Source organism: Zootoca vivipara, chromosome 8 (assembly GCF_965207765.1).
Source record: "Zootoca vivipara chromosome 8, rZooViv2.hap1.1, whole genome shotgun sequence".
Classification (NCBI taxonomy): domain Eukaryota; kingdom Metazoa; phylum Chordata; class Lepidosauria; order Squamata; family Lacertidae; genus Zootoca; species Zootoca vivipara.
Genome location: NC_142591.1, coordinates 24,268,911 through 24,290,247, shown reverse-complemented (window position 1 = coordinate 24,290,247; position 21,337 = coordinate 24,268,911). Strand labels below are relative to the sequence as shown.

Genomic DNA, 21,337 nt, shown 5'->3' with positions numbered 1-21,337 from the left:
CACCCTCTTCATTCCTCTTTGTGTTGGGGGGAGCTGGTCACAGCAGGAGGAGGAGACCCCTTGGCTTCTTCACCAGCCTGACTCATCTCTGCCTCTTGGCCCACCTCCTCTCCAGCCTCCTCTTCTGCCTCTGGTTCTGGACTGCTCTCTGCCACAGACTCTTCCTGCTCACTAAACCCTCTTACCACTTTGGCTTCTGACATCTCCCCCTCCCAGGTCTTCTCCCTCTGATTACTCATTGTTGTCCCACCACCAAACCCTGGGCTCTGAGCCTTTTTTCCATTGGGCGTTCAGCTGGTGCATCCCACCACTTCTCGGCATCCAGCCACTTCATGATAAATATGCACTCAGAACTCTGAACCCCCCTTTTTGTTGTTAGAAGGAAGCTTGAGATTTATGCAAGTTTGTTTATTTTTGCATTTATATCCCATTTTTTTCTCCAAGGAGCTCATGGCTCTCTCCCTCCCCAATTAATTCCCCACAACAACTGGCCAGCCCAAGGTCCCCCAATGAGCTTTATGGTGGGGGGGGGTGGACTCTGGCCTCAGGTCTCAATACCCTCATCCTTCTCCACTGCTCCTCTAAGCAATACAGACGACTGCAGTCAGAAGAACAACTATAGCAGTTATTTTAAGTAATAGCACTGCACTAAAGTCATTGAGAAAATGGCAAGGAACCGTGGGAAAATGCAGCACAGGAGAACTGTGGATTCTCCTTGTGAGGAGAACAATTAAACCAGTGTTTCTCAACCAGTGTGCCTCCAGATGTTTTGGGACTACAACTCCCATCATCCCTAGCTCCCATCATCCCTATTCCAGTGGTCAGGAATGATGGGAGTTGTAGTCCCAAAACATCTGGAGGCACACTGGTTGAGAAACACTGAATTAAACAATGCAGCTAAACATTACAGTGGTACCTTGGGTTACAGACGCTTCAGGTTACACAGAAATAGTACCTTAGGTTAAGAACAATTTCAGGTTAAGAACAGACCTCCAGAATGAATTAAGTTCTTAACCTGAGGTACCACTGTACAGTCAAACCTCAGAACGGAATCCGTTCTGGAAGTCCTTTTGACTTCCAAAACGTTCAGAAACTAAGGCCACAGATTCCGATTGGCTGCAGGAAGCTCCTGCAGCCAATCAGAAGCCGTGTTGGATGTTCAGGTTCCAAAGAACGTTCGCAAACCAGACGGCTTAGTGGCATTCGCAAGCCAAAACGTTAGACTCGCAAGGTGTTCCAGAACAAAGGTACAACTGTATTTGAAATGGTATGAGGCACTTGCTACCATGAGACAAAAAAAAGAGAGACTTTGATAAGGATGCAGCAGAAACACAAATAGATGCTGAAGAACTCAAGTGGAGGTGTTTTTTCTTTAAGAATAAGCACTGAGCTGCAGGCCTTGATCTCTCATTCTGAATAATTACTGTGTTTTTAAAGAGCCAAATCTTTGTCACATTTATTTAAATAAATACAGTACATTAGTGGGGTGTAATAATTTCATTGCAGAAATAATTACTAGCTATTATGGTCTTGTTTGACAGATGCTGCATTCAATTTAAATACAAGTATCTAGGATTTGACAATCAATTTCTTGTTATGAAGCTAAATGACTTCTGTATAGGCATGTTAGCAACAAACATTATTTTTTTTGCCTGCTGGTGTAATTCATAGGCTACTGTTGACATTTCTGGGTACTAAAGGAACAGAATGCTTCCTAGCAGAGAAAACCAGTCTTGCCTTAACAATGGGCCATAACTCTTCCCTCCTGATGAATAGCCCAGTCCAAAACCCAATCGTTTTATTGTGCATCTTGGGCCAGGTCAGTCACTCTGCAAAAATAGGATTCCCAAGGAGACAGCCCTGTTGAAAAGATGCCTCATAAAAGCCACTAGACTTTGAAAACTAGCTCGTGGTTGATTTGTGTGAGTAGCCTTCTTCAGGCATTCTTCTTCAGTGTTGAGACATCAAGGGAGGGGTGAGCTGTGGGGTTGAGCGACCGTGTCTTTCTCCCTCCCCATTCTCATTGACCTCAATAAGTTGGAGGATTGAACTCCTGAAGAAGGGGAGAGACTCCTGCAGATGAAGGCTCCCTGCAATTTTTATGACCCAAGTTTTCCAGGGTTCTAAAGCAACCTCCAGCATTACAGATGGCTCCTCTAACAAGTTCGTCCCCCAGTTCAAAGCAAGTACAGTGGTACCTCGGTTTATGAACACAATTGGTTCCGGAAGTCTGTTCATAAACTGAAGCGTTCATAAACTGAAGCAAACTTTCCAATTGAAAGTAATGGAAAGTGAATTAATCCGTTCCAGACGGTCCACAGAGTACTTAAACTGAGGCGTTCATAAACTGAAGCGAACTTTCCCATTGAAAGTAATGTAAAGTGGATTAATCCGTTCCAGACGGGTCTGCAGAGTACTCAACCTGAAGCGTACTTAACCCGAAGCATGGGTGAAATTGGTTCTGGAAGTCTGTTCATAAACCGAAGCGTTCATAAACTGAAGCGAACTTTCCCATTGAAAGTAATGGAAAGTGAATTAATCCGTTCCAGATGGGTCCGCGGTGTTCATAAACCGAAAATTCATAAACCGAGGTGTTCATAAACCGAGGTTCCACTGTAATAGGAATGTGACAAAGGGGGGAAGCTAGCACCGTGCACTCCCCACCCCTTGTGTGTTTTAACACCACAGATCTGCCTGAGTGTGTTTTTTTGGGGGGGGGGGGAGTTGTGTAGCTATATTTATATATTCAAAATTTTGTGCAAGGGCTTTGAACTGGAGGGGAAGCATTGACCTGTGTGAGCTGAGCATGTGAGCTGAGCAATGAGCAGGAAGGTATGAAGGGAGCTTATAAGTTTAGCAGAATCCTTGCATTTTCAGGGTTCTAAGCACAAGGCGGCAAGCACTAAATTCACGTCCAAACCCCCTTTCTACATTTCTGCTCAGTGTGGGATGCTTGGGGATGGAGAAGATGAGCCAGAAGGCACAGCACCCCATCTTCGGTTTAAACTCCTCTGTATTCTTTTGAACATGTGAACAGGGGCTGTGTTTGCATATTGATGTGTAAAACATACACATTAATTGCTCTGCTGCTGCTGAACTGGTGTGATATTGAAGAGTATGTTGTTACTAGAAAAGCCCCTCAACGATGAAGTATACTGTACAAGGAAGTCTCTTTTTCCGCCTAACCTATTTTACCGAGTTGTGATGCCAAAAACAACAGGGAAGCAGCTTCCACATCAGTAAACATTAAGCATGATTTGTGCTTTTGCTAGGCTGTTTTAGACTAAACACAACACAAATGATCATCTTGTGCCTATTCTTTGTGCTTCCATCATTCCCTTCTCGTAAGAAAAACTGGGGAAAGTTACAGCGTTTGTTTTATTTTTAGGTCACCATTGGTCAACTTTATTCAACGGAGAAGTTAATTATTGAATGCCCGCAGAACGTTTGACAGCGGATGTACTCTTCTCAGCCTGTAGCAGTGGCGGATCAGCCTCAGTATTCTGGAACACGCACAGATTTTTACTTGAACATATTGTCTTCTTTATGTATATTTCAGCTGTCTTTCTTGTTTCTCCACTAAGTCTTAACATAAGCTGTCCAGAATTTTTCATAGTGTGCTTTCAATATGCCAGTAAGATGAAAACAATGTGTTGCCATGTCTGAGTGTCATTATTTGCTTATATCAAGTTTTCTTGCCAATAAAATTCCATAAACTGAGGTTTGCTTGTTTGCTTCTGCTACTACTCAAGTTAATGTCTTTTCACCAAGCTCAGAAACTGGTATTTATTGCAACTTGGGGGGATTCAGTGTAGAATTTGTGACGATCTCAAAACCAGGTGTGGGAACTTGAGACCCTCCTTGTGTTGCTGAACTACAACTCCCCAAATCTCTGGCCATGCTTGCCAGAGCTGAGGGCAGTTGTCCTTCAGCAGCATCTGCAATGCCAAACGTGTTCCAAACCTGTTCCAAACCATTTCAAGAGACCTTATTTCAGAGAATGCAGTTAAGACTGCAGTCCTAGATCAATTTTTACTAAGTTCATGCCCTGCAAACAGTTTGAACTTTAGCTTCCAATCCAGTACAAACCAGATTTCCCTAAATAGGGAGAACCATAGTTTTGTTGAACACCGCTTAAGCATTTCAAAATTCCATGGGGACTTAATCTACTTAAACATGTTATCTGAAGAGCTATGAAATTTACAACTTAAAAGGATTGCTTTTCTTCTAAAGGCACCTGAGCAATGGAGTGTTGTTTTCCAGAGGCTACAAATATACAGGTATCCATTTGGTATGCCATATCATGGCAGTGGCAAGGGCAGTTTGGCCCACAAGGCTCCCCCCCCCCCAAATAAAAGCTGCACCATGTCAACAATGGGGCAGGTAAACATGCAGCTCCCTGCCAAAAGTGTAGTTTGTAGGCACCACTAGTCAGCTGGTCACTGTTATTTGCAAATTCCTGCGCCTTCGTTCTGTTTGATTTCAATTCCCTCGACATCAGGGCGATGCCAGTTTAATTGATAGGTGGGTCCTATGCACACAAGCCCTGCCACGGCAGCTGTGTGGCATTCTCATACAAAACTGAACACGTACAGTGCCAAAAGAAAACAGTGACACCACCATGAAAACAGTGATGAGCCAGGGGCCTGGCCAATGGGATACAGCCTACATATTACCTAGTATTTTAAAAAATCAAACCTAAAGGTACATCTAGGCTTAACAGTAGGCCTCCCAATAGTTAAGCCAGTGCTTCTGAGAAGGTTACAAGCATGGTGAGAATAACCATTTGGTTGTCACCTTGTGAACTCCGTAACCATATACTTAATTATTAAATTAAATTGGACACCATTGGACCTTGTGAAAATATACTGTGTGTATTATGCATTATAAGTAGTGCTCTCACTTCAGCTGGGGATCTAGAAGCTGCACAAGATTATGAAACAACCACTAGAAGCAAGTTTGACTGTATGGTAGCACCGCACTCAGCCTTTACTCTTCAGTAAAGCATTCAAGTGCATTGTTTTTAATCAATGCTTCCCCCTCCTTCCCCAAGCTCTTGGATCCACATACTAGTTGACACCAGAAATTGGTTTCTTTATGGACATATAAGGAAGAGATTCCCGCCCCAGCCCCCTGTTTACAGCAACAAGAAATGTTCCAGTTTGTTCATCAATTGCTAAGCAGCACTGTACGAAGGTATTGGCGAGGGGATGAGCGAAGGGAAGGAATTGCTTCGGACATAATGCTGATCCTATCAGCTTCCTTATCGAGTCCAAATCTCTGCTCAGATGCCAGGCACCAAAATTGGGCTATTTGCTATTTCAAAGGTCAAAAGAACACAACAATTTTCTGAAACTTACAAAAACATTCAGGCTTTTTACTAGCAAACATGATTAACAATCTGCTACATCTGTAGACACCAGATTGTTCCCATGCGCTTCAGAGTCCAATAAAAAAAAGACATGGAGAGCCTTTAAGAAAGCAGGTTCTTATAGGCCATGTCCACAATTGCTAGATTTAAGGGAATGTTCCAAAGCATGCCAACAGAATTTCTGATCCACCAACCGTGCTTGGCTCAATACCCAGGGCTGAGTAAACCTGGGTTTGAACTGCACTTGGCGTGCATTCATGGCCACCAACCTGCGTTCAGTATGTTTAGTCTCACGTCATACAGACCTATACTAATTACAGAGGTTTAAGTGGCTTCCAGTGGCTTCTTAACTAAGTGGCTTCTTAACTATTGCAACTAAGCAATTCCACCATACAAGTTACATCAGGCATCCCCAAACTTTGGCCCTCCAGATGTTTTGGACTACAATTCCCATCATCCCTGACCACTGGTCCTGTTAGCTAGGGATCATGGGAGTTGTAGGCCAAAACATCTGGAGGGCCGCAGTTTGGGGATGCCTGAGTTACATGAATCCTCTACAAAGCAGGCATCGCAAAACCTCCTCCAGACAAGCGTGATTGCCGTTTCCAGGTAGGCACGCATAGAGAAGCTTAGGGAAGAGTGACGAAGCCAGCTCTGTATATTACCGTATTATGTCTACCGTTCGTCAGACAGAATGGAAAGTGATGTTCTGCAAGTTAATGGTATCCTAGAAGCCTTCATTGAAGGCTGCAGGGCTCTTAAGCATATGCGGTGCCGGGGTACACAGATCTGCCTGGCACACACACACACCCGTTGCCCAGTCCCAGGCACGCAGATGGGTGGAGCCAGCCGGTTGCCTCAGCACCTTGCTGGCCCCCGAACTCATGGCACAGAGCCACCCACAGCAGAAGAGCCCGCCCACCACGGTGCTCCGACTGGCGGACGGGCTCTTCCCTGGACTCAACTCTCAGGCCCTGGACTCTCAGCCTGGCACCCCTGAGAGCTCAGTGCCCGGGTGCCTCGCACCCCTAGCACCTATGGGCAAGACGGCCCTGGAAGGCTGATATCTGAACACAACCACCAATACTTTGCTTGTACGAGTAGTGTGATCAATGGTTTCAATCAATTGAACATCTTTCCTACATGCTTACTAGGGCAGATGGAGATTCTATATAAGCCAGAAGATCCCAAGTTCCAACCCAAACTAAGATGTTTAGCATCCATTTTTATTTCTGTTTCTTCTTACCACATGCTTCTGACATTGAGATAATGGCGAGTGGCACAGAAAGCCACACCGGAAACGCATAAAAAGCCATAAGTCGATTTACACAGTCTTAACTAAATTCAGCAGTTTTGCCTGTCACTTTCATATACATGGCCAAGATCAGATTACAAATGATGGGCAAATTGCACTCAATTTAAGCATTGTAAAATAAACAATCTAGTTGTTTAAAATAGAAACAACCCTGCATCTAAAGGTGAACACTAAAGCTAATTTATAATGCTTTTCACTTGCCTCTTCATTCCTAATGCTATCATCATTTTCAGCTTAACCTCTACTTAGACATGATACCATGGCAGAAAATGTCAATACAGAATTAATAGTTTATGGGTAAACACCGAGCATGTCTCTATAATTATGCATTTTCTTTTGTTTTTGATAAATGAAGGCACTTCCCTGAAGGCACTTTTAGCTTCGGGACATCTGCAGGACAGACACATTATACGGTGCCACTTATTTCAAATTGATTTTAACCAGCTGCAGTATCTTTTAGAACCCAGACTGAAGTTTTAATATACAATATTTGTTTTGGCTTAATACACATTTTCCTTTTCTTATTTTAATCCAGATGGCTGCAGAATCTCTTATTGTTTCCAGACCTGGTACACACTAGCAAAGTTGAGAGTAAGCTATGCTAGCACTCAAAATGCAGACATCTGGAACTGTACCTGCCAAAAAAAAATTTAACTGAGTCTAAACATTTAAGAGTTAACTTCTTTAAAAATGGCACCTCCATATTTCAGAAGAGTCAAAGAGCCTGAGATGTACTTTTAGAAACTAGACAGTATGTTTGGGAAATTTGGCAAACTCGGGCATAGAGAAGGGGCAGAAGTTTATTGGTCACATTATTTCAAACTTTCATGCATTCTATGTCTCAACATCTGTTAACACTGAAGTCCTAACTTAAGAAAATTAGAACAAAGCAGGTTTCCAACCATCTTGGGTAAAAGCAAATGAAAGCAAACAAAGCCCTTGCTTAATTTCAGTCCCATTTAAAAGAAACATCTAAGGCTGCCAACCCAATAAGCCTTTATTGCATAAAGGGTTGTGGTGCTTGGAAATCTCTCCTCCTCTACAATCTGGTTATGTTTGTTCAGCGGTTATGGGATAGATATACACACAAAAAAAGATTACACTGAAGACAAAAAATGATGTCGTATGTAGCAGACAAACAACCTCATTAACACACAGGGAAAGGCATTTTTATTCATCAAGGTTTACAATTCTTGCTTATTAAAGCAACCAAGAGAATTCCTCCAACATGTCTAACAGAAACAAAAAACCTCACCCACCCAACTCACCCTTCCCCATATTCCTCTAAAGGCACTAAAGACAGAAGCATATTTGACATTCCTCTGGAAGGAGAGGGTGATCATTTACACACAGAATACAATCCATATTTAGAATACTGTGCACAATTCCAGATATCTCCAGGCACTCGGTCTCCTCTGAATGCTGTTCCAACAAGATTATTCACAGCAAATATAGGGGGAACTCTATAGTGTGCAAAACCAGTTCTTACCAGTTTTTGCCAGAATAGACAGCATGCTAGAGATTTGCTCATTGCCTGCTGCAAACGATCTCGTTCAAGACAGTATGCAGCTCTGACATATCGGCGAACAGCTCTGTTCGTTCCCTCTGAATATCTCAGGCAAGAACTAGTTTCTCCCCCACCCAATAGTTTATGGAAATAAACCTGGGGGGGGGGGAGAGGCACCCTAAATCATTTGAGCTGGCAAGAAGTCAAACACTACCTAATTTTATATTTCTAAAAGTGCTTATTCAAGCCCTGTGGGTTTTTTTTTAAAAAAAAAAAGGTATCACATTCCCTAAATAAAACACTCACCTATGTCTTCCACTGGCTCTCGGGTATACAAAAAAAATATCCCATGGGAAAATATATATTCTCCCCCATCCCCCACGACCTAGCATCTTTACCACATAAGGTGGTAGGAGCGTCAAAGTTTATGCTAACCACATTATGACTCACTGCAGCCTCTTTGGCATGGTATCAGTTTTTTATCCAATGAAAAGGAACTTGTGTTCAGGAGAATTTGTGCACTCATGCTTGCTTATTCATGGCTACGTTTAATACATTTTGGAACCTAGTTTTAAAAGAAAAATTGAAACTCCACAGGGTTTCTCTGCATCTGCAATACAGTGGTACCTCGGTTTATGAACACAATTGGTTCCGGAAGTCTGTTCATAAACTGAAGCGAACTTTCCCATTGAAAGTAATGGAAAGTGGATTAATCCGTTCCAGACAGTCCGCGGAGTACTTAAACTGAAGCGTTCATAAACTGAAGCAAACTTTCCCATTGAAAGTAATGGAAAGCGGATTAATCCGTTCCAGACGGGTCCGCGGAGTACTTAAACTGAAATGTTCATAAACTGAAGCATGGGTGTAATTGGTTCCGGAAGTCTGTTCATAAACTGAAGCATTCATAAACTGAAGCGAACTTTCCCATTGAAAGTAATGGAAAATGAATTAATCCGTTCCAGAGGGGTCCGCGGCGTTCATAAACCGAAAATTCATAAACCGAGGTGTTCATAAACCGAGGTTCCACTGTATATATATAGAGAGAGAGAGAGAGAGAGAGAGAGAGAGACCAGAACGAGTTCTTCCAAAATGTTGAAAAAACTGCTGCTCTAGCTGGAGGACAACAGTATTTTTAAAGCACAATGAAAGCGGTATTAAGGTAGTGTTGCCCTTGGCATATACACAGACACCCTACACTTCTGTCCCACTGCCCCTGCCAAGAGAAGGCTTCAACTACATTTTAACTTTTGTCCCAAACAGTTATCAACTGCAGAGTCCAAGGTTACAGTAGGAGTCACAGTCAGCTTCTGTGTGTTTTTTTTAAAAAAAAATGAAGGGGAAGGAGCAGCCATTTAACACTTTAAACACATCATAAAATTTTCGAACAAGGATCCAAATTATTATTTTGTAAATTTATATTAAGCCCAGAAGGGTTATGTTCTGCATAGCTGATGCACCAAAGAAGCAGCTAGGGGCAATGGTTCTTAAGTACTGCGGACCACCTGTTTTTCAAAAGCCAGGCCATGGACCCCTTTTGAAAATTTTGATACCTCTGTGATAGCTTTTGTTATGTGAGTGGTGCCACGAACCACCACCTGGGTGCGTTTAGTGGACCTCTTGGGGTCCACGGGCCACCAATTACCTACCACTAAGCTAAGGAATTCTCAACTGCTACATACATAACAGGGAAGAGCAGTGAATAAAACTTAAATAGGGAGAAGCTTTTGAAAACACTGCATGTGTGGCACTTGGGAGCCATGCCTGGACGAGGCTTTTAGACTGATGTTCATTACAATGTTCATTACAATGTTCATTACAATGGCATTTAGACTGATGTTCATTACAATGCTAAGTGCCCCTTAATCTCCTAGAGATACATTCCTAAAGCAACCTTTAAGGTGATGCTTCATTGTATAAGTTAATGGTTGCACACTGCTACAGTGAGGCATATATAAACCCAAACATGACCAAACCCTACGCCAAAGGATAAATGGACATAAATCTGACATCAGGAATTACAATACAGAGAAACCAGTAGGAGAACACTTCAATCTCCCAGGACATTCTATACAAGATCTCAAAGTAGCTGTCTTACTACAAAAGAATTTCAGAAATAGACTGGAAAGAGAAGTTGCTGAATTGCAACTTATCACCAAGCTTAAAACCATGGAGAGACCTGGTTTGAACAGAGACGTTGGATTCTTATCTCATTATACATGATAAAGCGATCTTCAGTCATCTCCCCCCCTTGCTTTTTCATGCAAGACCATTTGCAGTCGTTTACAGTCATCAACAGCTATCAGTCAGTCAATCACCCATTTCCACCACCCCTCTGATTGATACCCCTCCCCACCCTTTCTCTACATATAAGCTTCTGGGGATTTCTATTTCAGTGTATCTGAAGAAGTGTGCATGCACACGAAAGCTCATACCAAAATAAAAAACTTAGTTGGTCTTTAAGGTGCTGCTGGAAGGATTTTTTTTTATTTTGCAAAGTTTACCCCTGCTCACATCTCCCTTCACCTTGGAGGGTATGCCAGTCTACTGCATTCGTATACCCATACAGGATCCCTCAAGGTACAACACAGCAGATGTTTCATACTACTGACCTACTTAGTCACATGACTTGGGAAAAGAATGCTAAGGTCAACACCCTTATAAAGGGTGAATAAAAGCACAAATATCGGAAATGGTGTGCCAGCAATATGTTCCCCAAATCCCAGGCAGGAAAGAACCTACCATTCCAAGCTTTAGAAAGTGAATACTGTAAGAAAGAGCACGCTAAGAAATGAGTTTGCCCTTGAAAGGCAAATCAAATAATTGTCACTTTTAGTCATTAGACCATTTTATCATGACTGGAGAGGAGACCTTAATACAACTTGACTGCCAGACAGGCTTCTGAAGGTGCTATTCAGCGGCCACTTTAGTTAATAGTACATAGTCCCAAAGACACCAATTAAGTGGTCATCAAGTTGTTCCTGTTTTAGCAGCTATTTTCCCAGAATGATTGCTTCTACCAAACACTTCACAGCCTGAGTAGTAGCAAGGCTGCAGCTAGCTTTTGTGGGTTGTTTTGGTTGGGTTTTTTTTTAAAAAAAAAAACCATTTAGGGTTGTAAAAGTGCATTAAGTTTCAAAGTAAGAAGCCCTTCAAAGGACTCAACCAAGTTACAGAGATGGGACATCCAGAGGAAGAGGATCACACAAGAAAGTTGTTTGCTCTATCAGCAGCTATTGCCACAGGTATGTCTTCTCAAGCGAAGCTTCAGGAATACTGAGTGGGTTTACATTTTAAAGCATCTAGTAGTCAATCTGCACACACCAAGGATGAGGAACCATACAACAGCTATGCAGTAGTCCAGCTAAGGATTATTATTATTTAATCCTGCTTGCCTTCCTCACTACCAGCTAGATACATGCAGCTGCCACCACATGCATGCATCAACTTTTGCAAAAGCCTGAAGTGTGTGTCCACTGTTTGCAAAAAGCTTAATTCTGTGTGTTGGCAGTGGCTAGAATCCAGCCAGAAGCGGGGAGCAAACATAAGCGGGATTGGATGCAAAGGAAGGCAGGGCTCCAGAACTTCCAATAGTTGTAGAGCAGGATGAATTTCAGCAGGAAAACCCAAACCCGCTGAAAATCCCTCTTCTACACAACTACAGCAAGTTCTAGAGCTCTGACTTCATTTTCATTTGGTCACAGAAGTCTAAAACCTTTCCTCAAGGGCTATACCATCCCATTGTGGATTTTCTAGTAGACAGACATTTCACACCTTCATAGACCTTGAAAGCCCACATGTGATGTGATTTAAGTGAGAATTTCTTAACATGCTATGTGACTGGAACCAAGACTAAAATCGCCAGTGCAAACAAAAACAAGTAGCCACAAAAGTTTCCCTTTTTCAGAAACAAAGACACCAAAAAACAAAAACAAAAAAACCCCTCTTCGTCAAGCCCTTGGCCAAAATCTGTTAAGATTTCTGCCAAAAGGTCCTTCCCCATCTGTGTTACAAAAATAAGAGCACATTATCCTCCCTTTGGTGGAAGACCAAGTGCCTCTAGTTTATTAGTGTAAAGAAAAGGCTCAGTATTCAAGTTGTAACAGGGAAGGACTCAGCCGTGCATGTGTGTTTTGAACAGCTCTGTTTGCTCAGTTCTCAGAGAGACCTCTGTAATTCAACTGCATCCTTCTTGGCTTTCAGAGGTCATTTCCTGTACAAGAATAACGGAAGGCACAGGTCAGAAACGGTCCCCACCCCCACCACCTCTTGCAAGCTTGCAGAACAGCAAACTCCACTCTCTAGCTCCAGAGGTGCATACTTCCCCCTACAAAAAAAAAAGGATGTTTCACAGCATCAATCACTCCCCCAGTTATAGACACCAGGTCATATCAATGTTTGCCTGGGGCAGAAAGCAGGTAACATTCAGGTTGCTGCTTAGTCCTCTCTCCCATTGTCAGGCCCTGATTTTCACATTTTCTTCTCTCTTGATGCCCTACAACTTCAAGGCTGCTCCTTTGCTCCAACTTGAACTAGGCTGGCTGCAGCAAGGCTAATGTAAGTGCAAAGGCACGGTTGGCCACCCCAATCCGCTTCCAAAGGATTGGGGTGGAAGGCACAAAGGCAAGGCTGAGTGATAGCAGTTCCTGGATATCGTGGGGCTCGGAAGGCTGCAAAGCACGTGGTGCGAGGCAAAGCAAAGCACAACTGGCTTCTTGCTCCGAGGTTCTCTGGCAACCGAGGAAGGCAAGCTGACGGACCCCCAAGGGCCTGTGTCAATAAAAGGGAGGCGCGGATTTTTCCGGGCTGCTAAGGGTGTAATTGGCCCCGCCGTTGTTATCCCAGTATTCGCCCTGCTGGCTGCGGTAGCAGATGGCGAAATGCACGGCCGTGCCCTCTTGCAGACCAGGGGGGAGGCACAGGGTGAAGTGGTAGCGCTCGACAGGGCTGCAGGGCTCCGGGGGGTCCCCAGGCGGCGGGGGCAGCGGCGCTGCGGGGGTGTCCAAGAAGGAGAGCCACTCATTGAAGGTGTAGCGCACTGTCACTTCTTTGGGGCCCGGGCAGCTGAGCACCTTCACCACGCCACGCACGTCCGTGGGGGCCCCGGCCAGAGCCGTGCCCGTCGCCTCCTCCAGGCACACGCGCTGGCACTGAAACCGCCCGGGCCCGTCGGGCGGCGGCGGCGCCAACTGGAGCCCCTGAGGCAACTGCAGCGGGCGCAAGGCCGGCGCGGCGCAAGCGCCCAGGCCCGCCAGGGCGGCGCTGAACTCCTCGAAGTCCTTCTGGCGCATGGGGAAGCTCTGCAGGCGGGACAGGACGGCGGGCGGCACCTGCGGCTCCTCTGCGGCGCTGAAGTGCTTCACGCTGGCCAGGCACAAGCCCAGCGAGTCGGCGAACTGCACCCGCTTCTTGCACTTGGTGCAGCAGCCGACGCCGCTGGCGTCCCCCGACGCCGGCGCCCCCCCTCCGTCGTCGTCGTCCTCGTCGCCGTCACTGTCCCCTTCAAGGCGGCTCCGCGGGAAGAGCCGCGCGGCCGCCAGCGTCGGGCTGGCGGGCAGGGAGAGCGAGCGCCCGCGGCGGCGGCGCAACTCCAGCAGCGCCTCCTCGGGAAGGTCCTTCTTCTTCTCCCCCGCGCAGTCCCGCTCGACGGCGCTGCTGCTGCCGCCTCCTTCCGCCTCGGCGCTGCCCGGCGCTCGCCATGGCGCAGCCGAGGCGATCTCCTCGGCCGCCGGGCGCTCGCCGAAGGAAGCTAGTAGTTGCCCCAAGCCCAGCACCGCGGGACCCCTTCTCTCCATAGCATGACGGCGACGGCTCGCCTCGCTCGCTCTCAGCCGAGTCCGGGGCTTCCGCCTTCCCTTCTTAAGTTTCCATCCGAGCGGCGGCCGTCGCGGGGTCCGTTCCGCTTTCCAAGCAGGGTCGTTTTGTCGCAGTTGCGAGGCTGCTCGCGAAACCCCGTGGCGCGCTAGGCGAAGGGGGCGCGCCCCCTTTTCCCTGCCTCCTGCGCTCCCTCCCTCCCGGGGAAGTGTGGGGCGGGGCGGGACCTCCCACAGGAACCAGTCAGGAAAGACATTCGCCACAGGCTACAAAGCACGTAGCTGTTTCTCTTACAGTCCCGGCCGGGGGAGCGTGCCTAACCCTTTCCCCAGGGTGTGTATGTGTGGGGGGGGTGAGAAGTAAAAGGGGGGAGCACCCCTTCGAATCCGGCCTTGAAAGAGCCCTAGATGCAGCTTTTCGCTTGCAGGAGGCTTGGCCTCGCCACGCCCACCAGGAGTCCCCCCCTCCTCATAAGTAGCGTTGCCAAGCAGTAGTAAAACTCAGTTTGGGCTGCTCCCTGGCGTAGGGAGGAAATGAAATATCAGAGGCAGCCCTCTCTTCGCCACAGGAAGCTGTTCCTGAGGCTGCTCTCCCTTTTTCCTTCCTCTCCTGCTTTTGGCAACTTCGATGGATAATGCCCAAGAGGAAAGCTGCAACTATTTCAGTGCCTTAGAAAACGATTCCACTACAGTACAATCCTAACTTAGGTACAGAGTTGAAGACACTATGTAAAGCAAGACGAGCTTAAATGTATCTAAAAGTCATTATCTCAGGCCCAGAAAGCAAGCTTCCTTCCCCCTGCCTTCCTTTGGTGTAGCTGGTCAAGCAGAGAAGCTTAACGTGGCTGCTTGTAGATCTCCATGCGATTGCGGTTAAATGATGGGCATCTTTCACAGTCACAGGACTTCTAGATTGTCTTCATGGCCATTGTCAATTTTATTCCATCACTGGAGTGAGTGCATGCCCTAATAGGGCCAGACCTGCTTGAATGAACTGTTCCTCAATGGTGGCTGTATACTTTAACTGAGACTCTTGCCTTGCAGGAGGTTGGACTCTATGATCTTCATGACCCCTTCCAACTCTACAGCTCTATCAGTCTGTGTTAGGAAGTGTGGAAGTATGTGTCATCCCTCAGATTTACTGTATTTTTACTTCACATACGCTGGCCAAAGTTTGAAAAACAGCATTGAGCGAAACCCTGGCACAAATTAAGCCACATGCCAAACTAAGCCTCATACTGTTATCTAGAATCAGGGGTGTTTGAAACTAATAATGGGATATAGTGGAACTAAACTGAAATACTGTATAGCACAGGTTTAGCATTCATTTCCATATTATTTGAAAACAATATTATTTGCAAACAATATTGGAGCAGGAAAAAAAGAACTTGCATCAAAATCACAGCCATCCTGAGGTCTATCTAGGCCAGTGGTTCCCAACAGGTGGTCCGCGGACCCCCAGGGGTCCGCGAGCTATGCCAGAGGGGTCCGCAAGATGCCATTAGAATAAAAAATATATTAAATATATTTCGTATGATAACAGATTTTTTGTTTTGGCCGCTTCCTGCATGAGCAGAGTCTAGCGCAAAACTAGAATTAGATAGAGGCAGTAGTTCTGCTGTATGCCGTTAGGTGGCGCTTTACAAACACTACTGTTTTGCAAAGAGGCAGCGCGTGCATTCTACTAACGCTCACCTTCCCAAGATGCTTTGCGCGCGTCGGCTTTATTTGTGCGCTACTGCGCAGGTACCCTGTCTTCTCCATTCCCCTCCCTCCTCCTGGCGCGCGCTGCCTCTTTGCAAAACAGTAGTGTTTGTAAACAAACCTAATATTTCAGAAATAATGGACTCAAAGGACAGATTTAACTCATCTCATTAAGAACTGAAAATTAAAACTAACTGTATACTGATGGAGTACTCTGTTGTAACTGTAAAAAACGTATAAATATAAAATATAAAAAGACTCTTAATTTGGCTCTCACTTTTTAATTTTAGGATTAGGAATTAATGGGGGTCCTTGTCACAATAGCGGCTCGATGAGGGGTCCTCGAGAAAATTTTGTTGGGAACCCCTGATCTAGGCATTACTGCATGCACATTCACTCTACTGCAGGCATCCCCAAACTTCGGCCCTCCAGATGTTTTGGACTACAATTCCCATCATCCCTGACCACTGGTCCTCTTAGCTAGGGATCATGGGAGTTGTAGGCCAAAACATCTGGAGGGCCGCAGTTTGGGGGTGCCTGCTCTACTGTTTTAAGTTTGCAGCTGGCTTACTCCAATGGAAGTGTGCCTCCCAGTCCTTTGGCTTTATGTGAATTGTGTGTCAAGAAGCCAGACAAAACAGAGGACATGCTACACCTGCAGGAAATTCCCTCCTTTGAATAACTAATAAAGGTGAATAAGTCCTTTCCTTAAAAAAAACACACAGCTAGAATCTTTAAAATCCATTTACTACACACAGATACATCCTGTGATAGGCTACTGCTCATCCTCCAAAATGGAATTTGGTTCAGAAGTGAACTCCAGAGTATGTTCCTTGAGACCAGCCCAATCCACAAATCTGTAAGGGGGTAATAGTTTTACAGAAGTTTAAGTAAATACATGTTACAAAATTAAATCCCTCCAACGCAGTAACAAATTGCAGACACTCAAGTAGGACAAGATGGTTTCAACAATGCAGTACATTGTTCAATAGCCAGCCATGTGTATGTGGTGGATGCATAGCTGCCAAGTTTTCCCTTTTCTTGCGAGGAAGCCTATTCAGCATAAGGGAAAATCCCTTTAAAAAGGGATAACTTGGCAGCTATGGGTGGATGCCAGACCATATTGTTTTCATTTGAGAAAGTTAGAAATGGATGGCATACTTCAAAAAAAGTCGTCAGCATCCTGAGAACTGCTCAGTGCCTTTACCTGTCTGTTAACTATTGCTGTTAAGGGTAGCAACATGAATGCAAATTGTTCTATAGCCCAGACTTAGGCTGGTGAGCTGTCAAAGTACCGTACTAGCTAGCTTGCACGGGTACAAGCAGCAGCACCTTGGAGGCCATCTTTGCCACAGCACAAGATCAAGCAGCCCCCATAATTCAAAACATACTGCTTTAAGTTCTCTGAATTTTTGCTTTACTGTACTTTGCTTTTACTGAGGCCGCTTTATGCACTGAGAACTTCCACTGCCCAGATGTTTTGTACCAATATAAATGAGAACAGAGTACAGCTTAGAGATCTTTAATTAAATCACAAACGGCAAAATCCTTTGGCAACTAAATTGCCAGTATGAACACTGAAAACCTGAGTATTGCTCTGAGCGTGCAGTCAGAAATTGGATAATTATTTTTTCAATCACCTGGGACTACATTGCCATGCTTAATCAAAACTAAATGGAATAAAAGTCAGGCTACCCATTTCATTTCCTTCCCAGCAAATTACAGCATATAGTTTACTTTTAAGTCAGCTAATTTGGAAGGATGGCTGGCAAAGAAAAAAAAATGTACAATTGCACTTCTATCTTGATTACCCACTGCATGTTCAAGATACATAGGTAGATATTTTTTTTATTAAAAAAAAACACCACCCTAATCTTAATGTTGCCACTTTTAAATTGCTTAGTCTTTCTTTATAAAGCTAATAGCTCCGCAAAATCCATAAATGAGAACATGGCTTGGAGAAGAGAGGGGTAACACAAAGCAAATGAAAAGAAATTAGTTATAGGTAGTGAGAGGGAAATAAAATAGCAACAGAAAAAAACTGCTATATGTAGCAGTTGAGAAAGATGAAGACCTGAGCATACATCAGACAAAGCCTACATATTAGACATGCCCCTCAAACCAGTTAGGCACCTGCCTAGTGTGTGCCCTTTCAACTGCCCCCACTCTTACAGTTCCTTTAAAAAATGCCAAGGAAATGAAGAGGCTGGAGCAGCTGGAGGCTGGTACTTTGCTTTCCATTGGATGGCAAGAGAGTGAAAGTTGTGATAAAAAATGATAAGGAGATTGCAGAGAATCTAAATGAATGATTTGCATCTGTCTTCACAGCAGAAGATATAGGGCAGATCCCAGTGCCTGCAGCAAAGTATGATGCTAGTGAATTGGTCTAGGAGTTTCTAATGCTGTAGCCTTGCTAAAACTAAATGAGAACATAGAAACTCCTAGTATAGAATCATAGAATTGAAGAGTTGGGAGGGAAGGAAAGGATAATCAAGTCCAACCCTCTGCAATGCAGGAATCTTTTGCCCTACATGGGGCTTGAACCCACAACCCTGAAATTAAGAGTCATTACTCAGATATACGTGCCTTCATTACTTCTGGGAAATATGGTTGCTAGAATGTAGTTTAACTACACCATGTACTTCAGGCCTTTATATGAACAACTGTTTTAATGTAACAAATAGATTTAATTTTACTGAAGTATTGTATGAAAATAATTAGAAGCACAAATGCTTGGAATTCTAATATAGCGCTCCAAAACGGTACACTGAAAAATATGCATTTAAAGTATAGGAATAAATTTTATATAATTAGATTTTAATTATGCCCTTAATTGCAACAGATTAGTCAGAATGCATGAAAATTAAAATTACATTACCCTTTAATTCAGTTTTCTGCTCTGTGCTGCAATCTGATATATGGTACTTCTTAGTATTCAAGCAGTAAGAAAGCCATAAGAATGTGCCGGTGGCTGAAAAATACACAGAGGTAGTATTTGGAACATATAATGTTAGTAAGTAAATAGAATCCTTTGAAAATCATCATTTTAGGCATTAGCCTTCCGTTATGCTGAGGCTTCAGTCTACATTGCCTACTGCAGGGGTTCCCAACAAAATTTTCTCGAGGACCCCTCATCGAGCCGCTATTGTGACAAGGACCCCCATTAATTCCTAATCCTAAAATTAAAAAGTGAGAGCCAAATTAAGTCTTTTTATATTTTATATTTATACGTTTTTTACAGTTACAACAGAGTACTCCATCAGTATACAGTTAGTTTTAATTTTCAGTTCTTAATGAAATGAGTTAAATCTGTCCTTTGAGTCCATTATTTCTGAAATATTAGGTTCCAAACTTGAAACTTTCACTCTGAAATCCGACCGCGTGTCGAGCCGATTCCTATATTTGTTTTTCATGAAACACATGGAAGAAAATGCTTGCTCACACCGATATGTGGTTGCAAATGGAAGGATCTTTTTCATTGCCTTATCTCCAAGTTTCTTGTAGTCCTTGTGGCATACAGCAGAACTAATGCCTCTATCTAATTCTAGTTTTGCGCTAGACTCTGCTCATGCAGGAAGCGGCCAAAACAAAAAATCTGTTATCATACGAAATATATTTAATATATTTTTTTATTCTAATAGCATCTTGCGGACCCCTCTGGCATAGCTCGCGGACCCCTGGGGGTCCCCGGACCACCTGTTGGGAACCACTGGCCTACTGTAACTGGTGTTAGTCACAGAAGAGGAAACAGACAATATTGATTTGGACAGGGGCCACAGCACAGGGGAAAGACTTACACGTACATGCACCATGGCAATATTTTAATAATAATAATATACCGCTACACCATGGCCACAATCCAAATCAGGGTTTCCTGTTGCAGCTTTTGTTATAAAGTTAAGTGAATGCCTTTTGGCTAATTATCAAACTATCTCACAGCCAACATAAACTACTTCACATGGTTGTTGTGGGACTAAATGAGACAAAAATCCCAATATGTGTAGAGAACTGAACAATCCTAAGGCAAAATCCGCCAGGAGGAGGAGCTTAGGCTGCAGTGGATCTCTGGCTCAGCTGACTTAATTCCCCACTCAGCTTGGTCATGTGACCTAGCAACCAAACCCTTTTTAAAGGTTTGTTTTTCCCTTTGCCAGGCTTAGGCAGAACAGCAGCTCTATTGCTGAATAGCTTTTGGATTTGGTGTAACTTTATGCTAGCTTAATTTACCCCAGCTTGCTTTACACCAGCTTCTTGTGCACAGAATTGCTCCCACAAAGTGTTATATAAATGCCAATAGTTACAGCTTATTTATTTTTACCCTATATTTCATATAACCTTTGTTGAGATGTTCCATGAAAAATATTATTCCCTTTTGTTGTCACATATGAAAATATGTGCAACAGTTACTTGGTAACTCCTGCCTCAACCAGTATCCACAAACATTAAGTATAATGTTCTTCTGCTGTTAAGATGCAATTACCTGGAACACTTTGCTTTTCTCTCCTGAGAGGACATGTCTTAGTCGTGTATAAAAGAGACATTGATTGGAGATGTAACTTCAGAAGAAAGAGCTGAGTAAATACTGGCAGGCTGGCAAATTATCGATTTGTCACATTCTTGTCCTTCAGCGTCTTCTAAAATGATCAGACTGGCATAATCTTATTTTACTCCAACAGCCCCATGTTAGGCTTATGTGATCCAAAGAGAATAAAAAAAAATTCCTTCAGTAGCACCTTAAAGACCAACTAAGTTTTTATTTTGGTATGAGCTTTCGTGTGCATGCCATACCAAAATAAAAACTTAGTTGGTCTTTAAGGTGCTACTGAAGGAATTTTTTTATTTTGTTTCGACTCAGACCAACATGGCTACCTACCTGTAACGTGATCCAAAGAGGTTAACGAAAAGGGCAGGCATCCCCAAACAGTGGCCCTCCAGATGTTTTGGCCTACAACTCCCATGATCTCTAGCTAACAGGACCAGTGGTTGGGGAAGATGGGAATTGTAGTCCAAAACATCTGGAGGGCCGAAGTTTGGGGCAGGGCTGTCTTAAGCATATCGGGCGCCCTGGCGTCGTGGTGCGAAGATCCTCTGGCACCCCCCCCGCCCCGTTTCCCAGCATGACTGCCTGGTGGGCGCGCCCCCGGCGCCCTGCGCCACCCAGCCTTGCTGTAGGGCCGGCCCTGGTTTGGGAATGCCTGGAATAGGCTTTTAACTTGCATCCAGTTTTGACAGTTGCCCCATGCCCATTGGCTGTCTTTCCTCAGTATCATTCTTTCCCCTTAGCAAACTCATGACTGAACAGAATTCAGCAATTGCATATTGCCAAGACTACTTTTGGTCTAACGTGTATGTAAAACAGTATGCTAGGTGCTGTACGGACCAGAGTGGTGGATTTCTTGTGCAGGGGACTTAAGTCTCAATAGGCTGGACAATGATTTACAGGGGAAGGGAGCACTGAAGTCGTATGGTAAGAAAGGTCCCTAAGTCACATTTGAACAGAAATAGCCATGTTTCCATCTGTGTTATAAGAGGCCCAAGATATACACACAGAGCACCCCTGAGGTAGGTGGGTGAAAATAATTTGAAATGCAACCATAGGTACCAGATCTACACATGTAGGGATATTATAA

At 44.2% G+C, this 21,337-nt stretch overlaps 2 protein-coding genes across 3 annotated transcripts in view; one reads left to right on the top strand and one right to left on the bottom strand.

Moving 5' to 3' along the window:
- The window catches only part of LYRM4 (LYR motif containing 4), a 49,769-nt gene extending 46,049 nt beyond the window's left edge, over window positions 1-3,720 (top strand). For both annotated transcript variants that reach the window (XR_015951365.1, XM_035126405.3), the window contains one exon: window positions 3,389-3,720. Coding sequence is in view for 1 of the 2 variants with exons in the window: in XM_035126405.3 (XP_034982296.1) it covers window positions 3,389-3,451 (63 nt within the window). In the remaining variant the exon portion in view is untranslated. The remainder of the gene's footprint in view (window positions 1-3,388) is intronic.
- A 7,568-nt stretch (window positions 3,721-11,288) lies between these two features.
- On the bottom strand, window positions 11,289-14,243 carry PPP1R3G (protein phosphatase 1 regulatory subunit 3G). Its single transcript, XM_035126400.3, has one exon. It carries the CDS (start codon window positions 13,983-13,985, stop codon window positions 12,966-12,968), a length of 1,020 nt encoding a protein of 339 aa, XP_034982291.3. The 5' UTR covers window positions 13,986-14,243; the 3' UTR covers window positions 11,289-12,965.
- Between the last annotated feature and the right edge of the window lie 7,094 nt (window positions 14,244-21,337).